Raw genomic sequence first — 19,351 nt, 5'->3', positions numbered from 1 at the left:
ATCTTTACTTCGATCGGCCATCATTATCATAATACATGTGTTTGATGACGTGGATTTAGAGCTTAACAATTTAAGACGTTGTTGTTTGACCGTAAAATCAATCATATCAGATTATTGACTTTTAAAATCATAATTTAACAATCAAATAATAAAATTATGTGTTGTTAAGTTCTAAACATATATTATAAGACACGAGCAGCATAGTAATGATAGTTGATAAAAGTAAAGGTGACTAAATTCTTACGAATTAAAATTTTTTTTATTATTGATTTGTAACCATATATTTCTCTTCTAGTAAAAAGAAAATACATATACTAAAAACTGTAAAATAGTAAAAATTTATATATTTTTTACTTATTTATGAATTTAAGTAAGATGAGAAAAATAAAAAGATATACCCTTGATTCCAAACTTTTAAGTTGTACTTATTATCCTTTTAATTTGGATAGGTTTTCGATGCTCCTCTACTAATCTTGGCAGCAAATAAGAGTTTCAATAATAGTAGGAGTCAAAGAATTCTTAAAGTAATCTAAAATCGTGCCTCCAATAGTAAATGTAGATTTATAAGCCATACTAAACATCCTTGGCAACATTACTCAAAAAGCTGATACTATACTGAATTGATTTTTCACTATGTTAAAGATATTAAAATCATGAGTGTGTTTTTCAATAAACTCCTCTAAAGACTTATATGATCCTGATTTAATACTTAATTTCCATTCACTATCTTCTTTTAAGAAATAATTCATCCATCTCTTTTTATCATTATAGTGTTAATCTCACGTCTTTGAGATTGGCTCGAACAATTCTATTTTAGACTCACTAGTTCATAAAAGAAAAGGGTTGGTGTGAAGCTTTAATCACATGAAATTAGGATGAATTTGAAAATGATGATAACTCTTTTAAATCCGCTATCTTTTCTCGTGAGTTTGTTTTATTAGTGAAAGAATATGGTGGATGGTAGCAACATGAAGAGAAAGAGAGAGAATAATTGATTTTGTAACTAAATATAAATATAAATTTTTTATATTTTATTAAAATAAAATCGTTAGATTTATAAAACCTTTTATATTTGATTGTAAGTGTGGGTTTAAAATTCAAATATTTTTAAAAATAAGTATTAGTTAGTTTTAATTATTTTAACTTGAAATTGTTGGATATGATTTTTAGTACGAAGAACTGATAAAATTTAAAATTATACTAAAAAAAAATTAAGTTATTGTCTGGTTCGAAAAAAAATTAAATAAATAATAAATATTTTTAATTTTAATATTTTCAGTTTGGTTTTTTTTAGTAATGCTTGAGATTTACGAGTCTCATACCCAACCCTAATATGCTGAGTTGACTAACTTGTTAATTGTGAAAAAGAAACTCTGCATCATATGCCAACAGATTTGCTAAACCTTGATAAGAAAATTCAAACACAAGCGGCTCTCAAGTTATCCCATCCCCTTTCCATTTCGCTTCTCGAGCCGCTTCAATGTAAAACGGGTTTTAGTAGAATGCACTTTGGGTAAATTTCAATGTAAAACGGTAAATGTTAAAACCCGAATGAGAAAAGGCGAACAGAATCGGACCAGTAATACACTTTTACCAGCAGCCAGCCCAAGTTGCTGGCAGAACCAGAACCCAATCAGGGAATCACCCATTAGACTTTTCTGAAACACCGAAAATAGGGTTTTTAATATTGTAACACCAAACCCAGTACTTACATTCCATCAAAAACTAACTGAACGCTACCCTTTGGTCCTTTTTGGTTTTTGATCATCATGGAGCAACCAAATGAAGAATCATCAGCACAGACCACAAGCAAGAAAGCAGCGAAGAAAGAAGCAGCGAAACAGGAAAAGTTACGCCGCCGTGAAGAAGCAGCGGCTGCAGCTGCTGCTGCTGCGGCAGCAGCCCTCTCAATGGAGGACCAGGAAGATCCATTATCCGGAAATTACGGAAACACACCACTCTCTGACCTTCAATCAAAAGAGGAATCGGATCTCAGCGAGTGGACTAGAGTGGGTCAGCTAAATGAAGAATTAAAGGACAAAGAATTGCTGATTAGAGGACGAGCACAGACTACGAGGGCAGTAGGGAAAAATATGGCGTTTGTTGTGGTTAGACAGAAAGGGTTTACGGTGCAGTGTGTGGTTACTGTTCAGGCTGATTTGGTTAGCCGCCAAATGGTTAAGTTTGTGGCTGGGTTGAGCCGTGAGTCTATTGTTGATGTTCGAGGTGTTGTTTCTGTTCCTAATTCTCCTATCAAGGGCACCACGCAGCAGGTTCATTTATTTTCTTGCTTTTAATTTCCTATATACATGTTATCATTAATTTTTCTTTTTGGGTAAATGTTTATTGGTTTTGAACAGGTTGAGGTTCAAGTGAGGAAACTTTACTGTATTAGCAAAGCTATACCAACTCTGCCTATTAATATTGAAGATGCAGCTAGAAGTGAGAAAGAAATTGAGGAAGCTTTACAGGTGTGTCATTGTACTTCTTTTGATTTTTCCTTTAAACTAGACTGGAGAAATGTCTATGATTTCAGTCACTGCATATGGATAGACACAATCAAACAGAGATATTGCAGCTTGTACAATTTGATTGAAGTTTGAAAAGACTTATTTGTTTCCCTATATGAATATCATTGGATTGCTTGAATTTCCAGAGGGGAGAACAATTTGTTCGTGTCAATCAGGACACACGTCTGAACTATAGAGTCCTGGACATGCGAACACCAGCGAACCAAGGGATTTTCCGTATACAGAGTGAAGTTGGCAATGTGAGATTCTTTTTTCTTCTCTCTTTCTTCATGCTCATGATGATACCCTTATCTACCTTTGGATTTTGATCTATTTCTTGGATTTTAGGTTTGAAATACTTTCATCTCAAAACAACTAAGCTTCCTTGTGCATAATTATTATTTGTAGTTGGCTAAATTAGAACAGAGGGGACTAGGCCTATGGATATTTTTTTTTCTCCTTTACATTTCAAACAATAAGCAAAAGAAAGGTCTTTGTATCAATAACAAAAGCTTTTCCAATGGTATTAGTATTTGATTGTGTCATATAATAATCCGATACTTAGGCATGCCTGAATTATGTCCATGTGCAGATATTTAGGCAATTCTTATTATCAGAAGACTTTGATGAAATCCATACCCCAAAATTGATAGCAGGCTCTAGCGAAGGTGGGTCTGCTGTTTTTATGCTGGACTACAAAGGGCAACCTGCATGCTTGGCGCAGTCACCTCAGCTTCACAAGCAAATGGCTATCTGTGGTGATAAAGAGCGTGTTTTTGAGGTTGGTCCTGTTTTCAGAGCAGAGGATTCTTACACCCATAGGCATCTTTGCGAGTTTGTTGGTCTTGATGTTGAAATGGAGATAAAGAAGCATTATTCTGAGGTAGAATTTTACTGTTTTATTTGCTTATCTTTGAATACATAGTACTTGATCTGAGTGATGCTTGTTCTACTCTGAAATTGAGTTTTCTCTCTTCTGCGTGCAGGTCATGGATATTGTGGATCGGTTATTTGTCAAAATGTTCGACTACTTGAATGAGAAGTGCAAGAAGGAACTTGATGCTGTTTGTAGGCAATATCCCTTTGAACCTTTGAAGGTAATTAGCTTTTCACAATTTTCTGTAGTACTTTTTTGTGCTAACAGGTAGCATTTCTGAGGGACGTAAAGAAATGCAATCTTGTGAGCATCAACTTATATAACAGTTTATATCTCTTTTGAATTAGTATAGTAGGTGCAATATTTTTTAACTTATCAACTATATGTTGGTATAAAATCTCTTATAGATCTGATTGCTAAGATTTTCACCTCGTGCAGTACCTGCGAAAAACTCTACGGTTAAGGTTTGAAGAGGGGATTCAAATGCTCAAGGTAACTGAATATATGCTTGTAAAGGAAACGTGCATTTATATTTACTTATGTTGTCGGTGAGATAGTTCTTTTGAAATTATATCACTGTAAGTATACAAAATATTAATTATGTTTGATGTATACTGAGTGTTAGATTGGTAAGTAAAAGGGTTTACTTTTTAAGGTAAAAGAAAGCACGAGAAGCAATAGCTGAGATAAAATCTTGCCACTCTGGTTCTAGAAACATTTGCCATGTAACTCTTTGATCTGAACATTTACCTCAGTATCATGTTGTGAGATGGATAATAAGGATAGATATGTACCAAGTGTTAGTTTGGTATGTTAATATAAAGAAAGCATGGAAATTTGACATACATTCTTCATTCTTGTCACTCTGGTTCTGGATACGTTTTCCATGTGGCTGTTTGATCTGAACATTTACCTAAAATCATGGTGTGAGATGGATGTAATTTGACATTTTAGATTTGGAAGTTGTAATCCCTCTAGGTGGAGTTCTACATTTCTGAATCTTCGTGTAATGATCAGACCTACATTTATCAATTCTGAGCAAACCGATTTGATATCAATATATCTGTTTTTCTATTATTTGCCTTTTCCTTCCTTTATCCACACAATCTTTGGTGGGTCTCACATGTGTTGTCACTCTAAGTCAAATTAGAAATTAATTGCTAATCTCGGTCTACCAAATGCTAACAGAATTTCAATCTTTCCACTGTGATGATCAATTTGGTGGGAGCAAATGTTAGCGCCAATTTTAGTTTGTGTTCTGTGGCTGCAGATGGCTTTGAGATGCTCTTCCTGAATTTACTTTTCCATCTTAAGGATGCCAATAAATGAAAGGACTATTCTACTTGTCCTATCCTATGTTTTTCTAGTCTAGATCTTAATTAAGAAAAGGATGTGATAATGTAGGATAGTTGATCTTAAAGTTCAGATGGGTCTTATTCTGTCCAAGACCACCCGCATGCATCATTTGTTGCTTGATGGAAAATTTCTTGTGTTTTATAGCAATGACTTATTTGTACAGGAAGCAGGAGTGGAAGTTGATCCCTATGGAGACTTGAATACAGAAGCTGAAAGAAAACTGGGCCAGCTAGTTTTAGAGAAGTAATTCAATATTTTCTGATTTGCTTTACTGCCTGGAGGCTCTACGTTGCTGTATCCACTACTAATGAGTGGGTCAACATTCTAATTGTAGGTATGGTACTGAGTTCTACATTCTTCATCGCTATCCTCTGGCGGTTAGACCATTCTACACCATGCCATGTTATGATGATGCAAAGTACAGTAACTCATTTGATGTCTTTATTCGAGGTAAGCAAGAAAAAGCTTGATGTCCTTGGAAGATTTCTTAATTTGCAGATACAAATGCGCGCTTTTCTTTGAGGAGATTTTCGCATGCATATTATTATGTTCTATCTTGTGGATTGCCCTATTAATGGACGCATGCTTTTATTTTTCAGATTTTTTATTTTATCTCATATTTGCATGTGCGTCTGGTTATATGTAGGTGATAATTACATAGTATAATTTGCTGAATTGGATTTGTATATGTTTGTTCATCACTCTGTAGGTGAGGAAATTATATCTGGAGCTCAGCGTGTACATGTACCAGAATTGTTGGAGGAACGTGCAAAGGCATGTGGAATTGATGTCAGTACAATATCAACATATATAGATTCTTTCAGGTATTCTTTTCTCATATGCTTTCTTGGTTCCCTCTGATCTATTGTACTGTAAGGTGTCAGCTTGATGAGTTTACCAATTGTTTATTTGTTTCTACAATAGTAAGTCTTTGTGAAGTTAGTTTGGTCAATGGGCTGCTCAAAGACATCCGTGATGAGCTATTAGAATATGAAAGAGAAAAATAAAAATGAGAATGGAAGTGCTTAAAAGGATCTTTTATTTAAGTTCTTAAATTTAATTGTTTTGCAAGAAGTTGTAGCATTTTCCTAAGTAAAGTGCATTAGGCCATTTGCTCACCAGAATGCAGATGTGAATATCGGGGCTTCCTTGTGTTGGAAATTCATGCTGATGTCAGAAATGTCGTTCTAGTTAGACCTTAGATGAGCGCAGAGTCTCATATGTATTATAGCTGCCTCTGCTCTGTTTCTTGGATGGATGTGTCAGTTAAGTTCCATTCTCTGTGCTGGCCCAGTTCGGATTCACAATGTAACATGAATTTCAGAGAAACAGGGTTCTGATATGTATATATTACTGAGGCTAGACTACTGAATGCACTATATTACTGTTTCTTTTTCTCAAATGCACTTGATCACAAAAATTTAAAGCTGAAGCTCTTAGAAATTCACTCAGATTTCAAGTGCTCGTTATTATAACTGAAAAACTTAGAAGTATTAACTAAGAAAAGAAATGTCTTTAGGCTGGTGCCTGTCTGCTACATCTTTTTCTTAATCACAAATTTTAGATACTCCTTAATTCTTAGCCATTTTGCATCATGTTGCATACACATGCCTAAGCTTGGATCTATGACTATCTTTTGGTGCTTATTTGATACAACATAAATGATAGTTATACCAGTACTTGGATCATGCATTCCATCTGTTGGGCTGTTTTAGTTATGTGGTGGCTAAGGGAACATGATTCTCCCTTTACAGAATATTTAAGCTTATGGGTTGCTCCTTTTGCAGATATGGTGCTCCTCCACATGGTGGATTCGGAGTGGGATTGGAGCGTGTTATAATGTTATTCTGTGGTCTGAATAACATTCGCAAAACATCGCTTTTCCCTCGAGACCCAATGAGGATTGCCCCATGATGAGTTTCAGCTGGGTCTCACACTCTTTGTTCTACCAATTTCATTTTGCACCTTACAAGAAAAACTGGGAAATAATCTATGTTAGCCATGTGATGGGTATTTTTGAAGTTACCATCTGAAACAGGGCGGTAAACGTACATTTTACTCTATTCTTGCTGTGTCTGCACTTGTACTGAGGTCATTAGCACTTGATTTTCTTGTATTTCTCACTGGAATAGTTAGTTTTCCCTTTTCAGCCTTCTCAATGCATATATATTCACCTTACTGGGCATGATTATCTTTTTAGCTTTAAGCATAGGAGGCCCACACCATGCCTTCTTATCCAATTTGGATAATAATCTTTCAAATCAGTGGACATGTTAAGATGCTGGAAGCTATCCTGCTCCCACATGAGACCCAATATACTTCTGGCATTCAGGTTGGAATTGGAGAAGTAAATTACAAAAGATAAAAAATTATTATTAAATAAAAAAATTTAAACATGATTATTGAACACTCAAGAACAGATCAGTTGCTCAATTTAGACAACTGGGGAGAAGTGTTTTTTTTTTTTTAAAGTTTTATCTCGAGAGGCTAAATTTAGAAGTAATTCCATTTTCCATAAAGTAATATGAATTATTGAAAGATTTCCAAACTCTGCCAATTGTTTATTTAGAAAATATTGATGTCCTTGTATATGAACAATACAAAGAAGTGTCTGAACTTTACCAAGTGGATTAATGTATCTTGGCATAAACTTAACAATATAAATAATTATACAATAACAATTGCATAGAAGAACACAATTTTCGGAGGGATATGTTTTTAATTACTGATATATAAATTTGGTCATTTTCTTATAATTTATTTTTTACTTTAATTAAAATAATATTCTTTAAATTTATTATTTAAAAGTTGTGTAATGCTTCTACAACTTATATAAAGGTCCTATGGATCCTTTTGATTCTTTTGTATCTCTAGCACACAGCTTAATATTCTTAGCTTATTTAATTTTTTTAGATTATTAGCACACAACTTAATATTTTTAACTCATTTAATTTTTTATTTAATATTTTTGTAAAATTATTTTTAATATTTTAAAATTAATAAATAATTTTATAAAGATATTAGATGCATGTTAAAAGAAGTTGGAATGTTTATACACTTGTATGAAAACTGATATAGCATTTCCCAATTTATGAAGTGCATTTTCTGTTATTTTTTTTTTTAAAACAAAAAGCCAAATAGACTAAGGAATTAAACCAATAATAATGAAATGAAATACACCCTTTCTTCGGTCGACTCAGGCATCTCTTAATTGAAGGAGAAAGAAGACCAATAAACAAATACTTTCACATATTACCCTGAAATAATCAATCAGTTGCAAGTCCAGCGAGCAACCATACTAATGGTTTTGGTCATCGTTTCCGATCCATTACCGATTTGATAAGAATCACTTCAGTTAAAATAAAAAATAATAATAAAAAAAACGCAGCAGTGCAAAAGCTGCGTCGTGTTTGGTCGATGATTTAAACCTGAAAGTTTGCAGAAGTTCCTGCTCCAATCGAACTAATAATAAAGACTTCCAAAAACCCAATTTCCCGAACGAAGTACATACTAAAGGGAATGAAGGTAAATTGACGCCGTGAGAATAATCAAAAGGAATAGGAATAGAGATGAAAAATAATGATGATGATGATGATGATTTTGGGGTTTATATTCCTCCTTTTAAGTTGGCCTGAATGATGCAACAGATTAAAGATAAAAGCTGTGAGGAGTGTCAGAAGTTAACATGGGATGCACCTCGTAAGTGCATTAATGGGTTGGTGAATAGGTTTAATCCCTTATTTATTTTCTGAAATCTTATTCGAGGAAGGGGTCTTTTTTGTCGATTCTGTATGAAGTCTGTTGAAAGAGGAAGTAAAGCAAGCATGGCGTCAAAACACTGCACAGGCAGAAAAGCTTGTGCAGGGCAGGTCATCACAGGCCCTGAGAAAGGGAGCAACCATTCCTGTGGCAGGGAAAGGCCGCTCCAACCTTTTCCAAAAAAAGAAAGGGACGTTGGACAGAAATACCAAGGCAACCAAGTAGAATAGACTACCGTTGGACATGCACATATATATACCAACACAATCAATTGTAAAAATTAGAATCATATATCAATAAATCCATCATTTCTATTTTCTTCATGGTATCAGAGCAGGATTCAAACCTGTGAAGTATCAATCAAGCAAACAAAAATCAAATTCTCAGAATTCCATTTTGGAAATTCATCATATCTCAAACCGAAAACAGATTGACCAATATAATTCTCAGAGGTAATCAAAATTACTTCGAGTGGTCAAAAGCTGTTTACATAGGGCTTAGTGACAGAAGAAAATTGGGATTCATCACTGGGACTAAACCTAAACCCAAACCTACTAGACCAGAAGCCCTGACAGAAGAAGAAACAAAAAAAATTGAAGAATGGCAGACGACAGACCACCTGGTCATGTCGCTGCTTACCAGCACTATGGAGCCCCAAATTTCCAGGCTCTGCATGTTGCTGGAATCATTAAAAGCAATATGGGACAAGGTAAAAAGCCTATATGGCCATCAACAAAATTTTGCTCACATTTTTAATTTCAAACAGGAATTGGCCAGAATCACACAAGGCACAAAATCAAGCTCGCAATATGCCACAAAAATATTGACAAGATGGGAAGAGCTTCAGACTTACCTACCTCCTTCAACAGACACAACAGAAATTCAAAAATGAGCCGATAATGATCTAGTATTCACTTACGTGGGAAGATTGGACTCAAGCTACGAGAGCTTGAGATATCAAATCCTCCTGTCCCCGAAACTACCGAGCATCGACACTGTTATTGCAACAGTCCAGCACGAGGAGACGCAAAGGAATCTTATGAATCCCTCGGCCTCTACTGAACTCGCGGAAAACCAAGCCTTTGCATCGCGTCGCCCCGATCTCACCGAAAGAAAGCGAGCAGGGGAAGCTGACCACTGCAAGAAGCAGGTCACAATGCTGGCTGCACCTACACCCCGAGCTCAAGCCAACCCGAGGTTAGAAAAGGGGGGAGCAGCGAAGGGGTGAGAAGAGGAGGAAGAAGAAGGCCCGAAGGGAACCCTAGGGAGAAAAGGGAATTCAGGGGCTGGGCGTCATATGCAGATTGTTACATGACGCCCCGACCCGACTCCCTAGGGTTACACCAACCCGACCCGGGCCAACTTTGGACCCGACCCGACTCCTCCGAATCCGGCCCAAGCCACCAGGCCCAGCAGAGCCAGTCGACCCACCAGGCCCTTCAGGTTCAGCAGGCCCATCAGGCTCAACAGGCCTTCCAGGCCCAACCAGCCCAGCAGGCCCACCAGGCACTTCAAGCCCGGCAGAAGCATCAGGCCTAAGTCGCTGAAATGTTGGCCCAATTGCAGGCCTTGGTTCTCTAACCCAACGGGTTTGGGTCAACTCAATCCGACGGGTTAGGTTCGGTTCACACTGCTTTAAATTCCTTACAAAATTTTTCAAAACCTTGTCAAAATTTCTGGATTATTGACTCAGGGGCAACAGATCACATGACCTGGGATCCAAGAAACCTAACCAACCTCAATTTGGTTTCTCCTTCTCACCATGTGACTGTTGCCAATGGAGAAAAAGTCAAAATTCAAGGATATGGCACTTCAAATTTATTTAACTCACATATTGAAAATATTTTATATTTGCCTGCATTTAAATCCAATCTATTATCCGTGGGTAAAATTACTTGTGATTTAAACTGCAATGTTATCTTCTCACCTACCTCAGTCACTTTTCAGGATTGAATCTCCGGGAAGACGATTGGTGAGGAAAAACTAAAAAATGGTCTCTACTGCCTTCATGCTCCTCCCAAGAAATGCTTTTTGTCAACAAACCCTAACCAAGGCATGTTAATGCATCAGCGGTTAGGGCATCCATCCGACAATGTTTTGAATAAATTATTTCATTATAACTTAAGTTCCAACAATTGCGATGTGTGTAAATTTTTCAAACACACTCGATTACCTTTCTCTTTATCCTCCAGTGTATCTGAAAAAGCGTTTGATTTAATTCACTCAGATGTTTGGGGACCTGCCCCTGTTACTTCCTATAATCACTTTAAATATTTTGTCACTTTCATTGACGATTACTCTCGTACTACCTGGGTGTATTTACTAAAAGGAAAAAATGAAGTTTTTTCTCGTTTCCAAGAATTCTATAATTTCATACAAAACCAATATAATGCTACCTTGAAAATTTTTCGCTCTCACAATAGCACAGAATACATAAACCAAAACTTTTCTACATTCTTTAAACAAAAAGGGATTGTTCATCAAACCATTTGTATCAACACCCCTGAACAAAATGGTATTTTTGAACGAGAAAATAGACACCTTCTCAATGTCATTCGGACTCTCCTTTTTCAAAATAATGTTCCATCGTTTTTGGTCAGATGCCCTTTTAACTGCTGCCTACATAATCAATAGACTTCCCACTGCCATTTTAAAACATTTGAGTCCCCTAGAGGTTCTCAAAGGTAGGAAAATTGATTTAAGTCACCTCCGAGTCTTTGGCTGTGTTTGTTATGTTCACATAAACCGCCAACACAAACTCGATAAAAATTCTGTTAAAACCCTGTTTTTGGGATATTCCTCCACTAAAAAGGAATATAAATGTTATGATCCCTATACTCATAAAACCTACATCTCTCGTAATATCTCATTTCTTGAGACAATTCCTTATTACACCACCCAAACTCATGATAATCCTCATGGGCCTTGCTCGCTAGTATTTTCGCCTAACTCTGATTTTTCTCTTAGTAGCCCTACTCAGGATTTTTTACAGCGGGAGATGTCTACTATCTCAAGGTCGATTTCTTTAGGGGGAGACAATACAATTGGAGATACAACTTCTGAAAGTCAATCTCAAATCAGTGACAGCCAACCTCAACCTCAAGAGGAAACAATCGCCTTGAGAAGGTCCACTCGTCAAACTCGCCCCCCCCCCCTTGAAATTAAAGATTATGTATCTCATTCGGTATCGTATCCTATCCAAAGTTTTATTTCCTATGATACCATATCAAGTCAATACCGTAGCTACTTAACCTAGATCTCATCCCATCCTGAGCCAACCAACTTTTACGAAGCCAACACAAATCCCAAATGGTGTAAGGCTATGAAAGACGAACTTCAAGCGCTAGAAAAGAATGACACTTGGGATATTGTTCCTCTTCCTACAAATAAGAAACCACTTGGATGCAAATGGATATACAAAATAAAGTATAATAGTGATGGGACCATTGAGAGATACAAGGCCAGACTCATCGCCAGAGGCTTCACTCAAACTTACGGAGTTGATTACCAAGAGACATTTGCTTTAGTCGCCAAGATGAACACGGTCAGAATCCTTCTCTCAGTTGCAACTAATCAAGGATGGAGCCTATTCCAAATGGACGTGAAGAACGCCTTCTTACAAGGAAACCTAGAAGAAGAAGTTTATATGACTCTCCCCCTTGGTCACAAATCAGCCACAGATGCCCCCTGGTATGCAAGCTAAAAAAGGCCATCTATGGGCTTAAACAATCTCCGAGAGCATGGTACGCCAAACTAAGCCTCTTTTTATTAAAAATTGGTTTTACTAAATACGATTCTGACTCTTCTATGTTTGTTAAACACAATCTCACACACACTGTCATTATTCTTGTCTATGTTGACGATATCATAATAACAGGAAATAATGATCAAGATATTAAGGATGTCAAACAAAGTCTAAAGAAAGAGTTTGATATTAAGGACCTCGGGCATCTCTCATATTTCCTAGGCATAGAAATGGAAAAATCTACCAAAGGTTTATTCCTATGTCAAAGAAAATACATCCTCGATCTATTAAAAGAAACCGAAAAATTAGGGGCTAAACCTGCCTACACTCCTATGGAAACCAAAGTCAAACTCAATCTTGAAGATGGAAAACCTCTAGCCAACATAGGACATTATCAACGTTTGGTAGGAAAGTTAATATATCTCACTGTCACTAGACCTGACATATCATTCACAGTAAGTATGGTGAGCCAGTTTATGCATGCCCCACGCACCTGTCACCTAGAAGCTATAGATAGGATTCTCAGATACCTAAAGGGAACCCCAGAACAGGGAATCTGGATGAAAAATAACAATTCTAATTCTATAGTTGGATTTTCTGATGCAGATTGGGCTGGAAGCTGTGACAGAAAATCAACCACTAGTTTTTGTGTTTTTGTGGGAGGAAACTTAGTAACATGGAAAAGCAAGAAGCAAAATGTTGTTGCTAGATCCAGCGCAGAAGTTGAGTACCGTGCAATGGCATCAACAGCTAGCGAACTCATTTGGATCAAGCAAGTCCTCAGAGATATGAAGGTAGAAATTAATGGACCTATGACAATGCATTGTGATAACCAAGCCGCCCGTCACATTGCATCAAACCCTGTGTTTCATGAACGAACTAAACATATTGAAGTGGATTGCCACTTCATCAGGGAAAAGGTTCAAAAGGGAGAAATTGAAACTCCATATATCAAGAGCCAGGACCAACTAGCTGACATCCTTACAAAGGCATTTGACAAACAGACGCATCATTCAATTTTAAGCAAGATGGATTCGATCAACCTCTATGAACCCAACTTGAGGGGGAGTGTTGAAAGAGAAAGTAAAGCAAGCATGGCCTCAGACACTGCACAGGCAGAAAAGCCTGTGCAGGGCAGGTCATCACAGGCCCTGAGAAAGGGAGCAACCATCCCTGTGGCAAGGAAAGGTCGCTCCAATCTTTCCCAGAAAAAGAAAGGGACGTTGGACAGAAATACCAAGGCAATCAAGTAGAATAGGCTACCGTTGGACATGCACATATATATATACCAACACAATCAATTGTAAAAATTAGAATCATATATCAATAAATTCATCATTTCTATTTTCTTCAAAGTCTCAGATGGCTTCTCTATTGCTGCTTTGTATGTATGAAGTGTAAGATGGCTTCTCCATTGCCGTTGTCAATACCAAATTCTCTCAGGTTGGTTACTTTTTACTGAGAAGAGGTGTCTTTCAGTTTAAGAGAGATTTTAAGCGTAATCATAAGCTTCAATTGTTAGCTTATGTTAAAGTTTATCGTCCATCTTTTTAACCAACTTGTGGCTCTTGCTCTTCAACTTCTTACCCTTTTGCTTGTTACTGAGTGTGGTTCCATTCTTCTAGATTTGTCACCGAAAGGCCTCTATAGTGAGAGTTATTTTTGTACTGCTTAATGCAAGAGAATTTGCCTATTGTTGTCTATATCTTAGCTTACTTTCTTTTTAATTCTTTAGTTTGATATGGTTTTCTCTGCTTCCAATTTTTGCAGGAGCTTTTGAGCGCTTTAGCAGAATTCCTTGAAGGAGCCATTGACAAGCGGATGCAATTTTGATTGAGAACCTTTTTGGCATCAGAAAAGCCAATTTTGAGGTTCACTCTTCTGCCTTTCTTCACTTTTCATGTCATTTTTTTGGTATTGAACACAATAGTCTAAATTGCATTCATGAACATGCATCTACAGGGGTACCTGGCTGTTCTTCCTGAACTAGACCTTGTAGAGCAGGGATTATTCAGTTCAAGGCTATGTTATCAGTAACTTGTATGAACCGCTATTTGTTTATTTATCGTTTTCCCTTATTACACCTCAATAAAATGATAAATGCATAAACTAAACTTTAAATTTGTAACGAGTAGTATTGATATATCCTCTCTTTGAAGATTATCGAGGATCAAATATTTTCATCAATCAACTTCATGAGCTAAATTAACAAGTTCTGCAAAACCACAAGTTTAGGTAATGTCAATCTAGAGAAACTTTGCCTTTCTCTCTGTCAGGTTACTAAGCAGCATTGGTCCAGTCCGTACCAATTTATTCTTCCACAAAGCTGTGACTAAAACAGTTGACAAAATCTGCAGAAATTTACTTGTGGAAAGGGAATGATTGGCTTGAGAGAAAATATATGGCTGGAAGAAAGCATCGGTTCTTAGATATGTTATAACAACACTTCTTTATGGGCTTTGTGGGTGATAGAAAAGAACTTGAGTTATTGGGCAATTATAGACCTCTAGTGATAAATTATACGACTAATTATAAACTAAATTCTAAAATTTATATTTTTTAATAATTTTATCTAATTATTTTAAATATTAAATTTATTTTTAAAAATATTTTTCAATGAAAATTTTTAAAATTTCACACTAAAAAAATAATGTAGAAAATCGAATTATACTTATTAAAATAATAATAATTATAAATCAATAAAATAGCCCATCCCTACTGAGCTAATAGCCGCTCACGGGGCCCGCTATGCCAAAAGCGAGAGAAACCCCATCCTCTCTTTTCCTTTTTTCGTCCCCATGTCGCCACGCTGGAGGGGCATGGGGACGAAAAAGGGATCCTATCAACTTGTTCCGACCTAGGATAATAAGCTCATGAGCTTGGTCTTACTTCACCGTCGAGAAAGAAGACTTCCGTCGACAAGTTTAACTCATACGTAGCTCCCTTCTTTTGGGGTGTGAAGTAGTGTCAAACCAAAATACCCAACAAGCATTACCTCTCCCTGAAAAGGAGGTAATCCGGTACCGCACCTTCCAAAGATGGCTACCTTGTTACGACTTCACTCCAACACTAGCCGATCCTTAAGGTAACGACTTGGGCATGGCCAGCTCCCATAGTGTGACGGTGTGTACAAGGCCCGAGGGGCCGTATGGTTGATTACTAGCAATTCCGGCTTTATACAGGCGAGTTGCAACCTGCAATCCGAACTGAGGACGGGTTTTTGGAGTTAGCTCACCCTCGCGGGATTATACTAGACTTAAAAATATACCATTAAAAATTTCATAGATGTGTATCATTTTATATATTTGATGTGTCTTTTTTAGTACTCGCAAGTGCACGAACCGTTCCTATAGTAAATGTAAGTTCACCACGAAGTCGATCTCTCAAGGAACTATGAGGCCATTTATTATAAAAACTAATTATCAACACAAATCAATAAAAAGTAAATCTAAACACTTTAAATCAGTATTTTGAGAGGGTAATATTTCATAAAGTAAAGTAACTAAACAATAAATAAATATGCAATGCAAATGCAAATGTTTATGATCTAAAACTATATGCTAAAGATAGTATTTAGTCTAGCCATTTACTTAGTAATCTCTTTGGTTTACTTTAAGCGTAAATCTAATAAATGAGATGGTGATGTGCCTTTTTTCCTAAGTTACTCAAGCTAATGATGCAACCTAGATTTCTTATACCAATATAGATTAAAGTAAAGATGATGTTTTTAATACTTTTAAATCTAAAATTTTTCATAACAATTACTATTGCTAAATTAATATGACGGTTAACTAACAATAATAACTGGAATTAATAAAGATATGAAGATAAATAAATCATTCATTAAATAAATAAATAACAAGGTTCATATAAAAGTAAAAAGACTAAACTAAACACTTATGAAAATTAGTCTAATATATTTAACCCAATGATCATGGTATTAAATAGAGAGACATAAAAAAGTAAAAACTTCCTTTAGATTAAGAATTTTTTTAAATAGGAAGAAAATTGATCATCAGTGTCCACTTCTTGAAAAGCTCCTTAGATCCTAAAAAGAGTAATGAAAATTAAATTAAAATATTTATGGAAGACTATAGAGAATTATGAAGAGAATAATGGTGGTAGATGTAGATAGCATATAAGAGAAAACCTCCCTCCTTTCTTCCTTCTTTTCCTTCTTTCTCCATTAGGTTTTTGTAAAGATGTATATAGAGGAGAGTCCTCCTCTCAATAAATCTCTCTAGAAATAAGTACATTAATATAAGTCTATCTAAAAGATAAAACTTAAAGTATCTTAATCTCCACCAAATACTATTCCATAAATAATTTTTAATATAAATCATAATAATTATACAAAATGACTAAAATGTCCATTGGGCCTTGTAATTATCAGTCTATGCATCTTAATTTTGGGTCTTGATATGAACATGTCCTATTAAGCTTCTTTTAGCTTCATATTTTTCTTTTTTTGCTAATATTCCTGGAAATAAACAATTAAGTTTAAGTGAAGTAAAAACACATATTTTCACCATATTATGTATAGAAATATATTATTAAAGCTCTAAAATACCCTTAAATATCTATATATAATTTGGACCAATCAATATTTTACATCTAAATGCAACAATTTGTTTATTAACTCATTAACTTTTATATTAGTAAGTAGAATTGACTTATCACATTATTTTTCTCATTGTAATATCTTAAAAGTTATTATCTAAAATTATTTTTAAAATAAATTAAGAGTATAGATATTTGTTTTAAAATTTTGAACAATTAGATAAAATTATTAAAAAATATAAAATATTAAATTTAATTAATTATTAGACCTAAATTATATTAAAAGTTATCTAATCTTTTTACTTCATAATAAAATGATATCAAAGTTTTTTGATAGGTGACTGAATTGTATTCATGAAAATGATGTAAATACAGATTTGTTATATATTAATTTTAATCTTTTTATATTATTAGGATTGTATTTATTAGATAAATATTAAATTAAATTAAAATAAACTTTTTAATGAGTACTGATAAATTTGTTCCTCTAAAACTTGGGATGATATTCCACGTATGATTTAGATTTTAAGTATATTCTTTTTTTCAGTGACACATCACCTAATAAAATAAGAAAAATTTTCATCAGTTTTATTAATTATAGAGTTATTGTATTTAAATTATAGCAAAAGAATATTTAATATCATTTTATCATAAACTACATTATTAGATGACCTCCAATATAAAAAATTGAGATTAAGTAAATGTTTAACTCATTTATTAATTAATTTAATCTTAACTAGTCGTTTATCCATGCATTACATGATTATTATTATTATTTTGATTATAAAATTAAATTTATAAATACAATGAATAAAATTTTAAAATTTAATATTAATTTATAGTATTTTAGAAATAATAACAAACTAACTTTTTTAAAATTTTTTTATTTTTAAAATTTTTAAATTTTATTAATATAATAATATAAATACAATTATTTTACTAGGTCTATTTAGTTAGAAACACAAATACAACGACTTGTAAAATTAAAAGGCCTAAATATACTAATTTGAATGTACATGTCTAAGATTAAGAGGAATGTGAAATATAAGGGCAAAGTATGTTTTTTCCATTCTTTTATTGTATTAACAACAGTAATGATTTATTGATTAATAAGTTGTATTTCTAATTAAACGTGATTTTAATATTAAAAATAATATATTAATCAATAGTAATTAGATAATAATTCTAATTCTATTTTGAGAAATATCATATGTTAATATTATATTAGCTAATAATTAATTTTTAATTAAATAAAAATTTTAATTTTAAAAGATAACATTTTAAATTATCTCTAATTTTAAAAAATAATAATATCAATTAAATCGGTAGTTCTAATTTATAAAATATTAAAATGTAGTTAGATATATTATTACATTAATAAAATTTTAAAATATTAAAAATATAAAAACAAATATCTAAAGATATTTGATTTACTGTTATTTTTAAAATATTAAATATTAATTTTATTCATAAATTTTATTTTATAACTAAAATAATACTAATTGCTGTAAATAAAAGCCGTATAATACATAGATAAATGGGTATTTAAGCAATAAATTCTTCGTTTTTACTTTGATTACCAAATTACTTAATATGAGCACACCACCTCATTATTTCAAAAGAATATTTAACGTAAGCGTTTTTTATCATTCTAAATACAACACATATACCTATTCTGGACATTTATGATTGTAAATTATTTTATGTTAAGTAATCCTTCTATTTCACACTCCAATTATGGCTTATCACTAATTTACTTAATTAATAAAATATTTAATAATTTTATAAATAAAAAAGCTGAATAAAATTAAATTTCCTTTTCATAAATATTATTAAAATTTATAAAATAAAACAAGAGATAATATTACATTAAATATATAAACAATAACTAAAGTTTTATAATTTTAAAAAATTAATTAATACGAAATGAAAAAAATATTTTGTCAACCATAAACAGTATATAAATTGTAAATAACAATGACAATGATGGAAAAATAGACACTGTAAAAATTGAAGATATTCAATAATAAAGAATTTTTCTTTATTTAAAGTCTTATTTGGCCACTGCTTACTTTTTGTCAATAAGTTTTTGTCTCTAAATTGTCGGCAAATTATATTTAATTTTTATATTAATTGTGATGTCGATATGTACCAAATTAATGGAAAACTCTGTTCTTTTCAATAAATTCAGACAGTAAATTGAAACTTCTTTTTATACGTAACTAGAAAAAATACGTACGTGTTTTGGTTTCTTTACCTAATTGTAAAATATTCAGAGTATAATGGCTGATTATAGAGTAAACCTGTTATTTCAGGTCATCAAATGATCAAATGACAAATGAATTATCAGCCAACACATAATTTTTACAAACTATCATGAACGATTATATATGAATATTCTTTAACATGAACAGCAATTTCAAATATATATAAGTTTTCCTGTTGATAAATATTATAAGTTTTCTCGCAATACAACAGGGGTGGCCCAGGTTTTCCCAGAAACAATAGAACACAAACTGATAAATCAATTCAGAAAAGAAAATG

At 33.6% G+C, this 19,351-nt stretch overlaps 1 protein-coding gene across 1 annotated transcript; it reads left to right on the top strand.

Annotated features, from left to right (window-relative positions):
* The first annotated feature begins 1,444 nt into the window (after positions 1 to 1,444).
* Positions 1,445 to 6,921, top strand: LOC8282458 (aspartate--tRNA ligase 2, cytoplasmic). Its single transcript, XM_002523404.4, has 10 exons — positions 1,445 to 2,273; positions 2,361 to 2,471; positions 2,657 to 2,770; positions 3,103 to 3,393; positions 3,497 to 3,607; positions 3,826 to 3,879; positions 4,907 to 4,986; positions 5,078 to 5,193; positions 5,453 to 5,567; positions 6,531 to 6,921. The coding sequence occupies exons 1-10, from the start codon at positions 1,770 to 1,772 to the stop codon at positions 6,655 to 6,657; spliced, it is 1,623 nt and encodes a 540-aa protein (XP_002523450.2). The 5' UTR covers positions 1,445 to 1,769; the 3' UTR covers positions 6,658 to 6,921.
* Positions 6,922 to 19,351: the final 12,430 nt, after the last annotated feature.

This window comes from Ricinus communis, chromosome 2 (assembly GCF_019578655.1).
Source record: "Ricinus communis isolate WT05 ecotype wild-type chromosome 2, ASM1957865v1, whole genome shotgun sequence".
Lineage (NCBI taxonomy): Eukaryota > Viridiplantae > Streptophyta > Magnoliopsida > Malpighiales > Euphorbiaceae > Ricinus > Ricinus communis.
Note: the sequence above shows the minus strand (reverse complement) of the source record. Positions and strands in the feature narration are given on the sequence as shown.

Bases quoted from the DNA above. Each gene is read 5' to 3' on its own strand.
- LOC8282458 (XM_002523404.4), top strand. From the start codon at position 1,770: ATGGAGCAACCAAATGAAGAATCATCAGCACAGACCACAAGCAAGAAA. The intron at 3,394-3,496 runs GTAGAATTTTAC...TTCTGCGTGCAG, and splicing joins TAAAGAAGCATTATTCTGAG to GTCATGGATATTGTGGATCG. The intron at 5,568-6,530 runs GTATTCTTTTCT...CTCCTTTTGCAG, and splicing joins ACATATATAGATTCTTTCAG to ATATGGTGCTCCTCCACATG.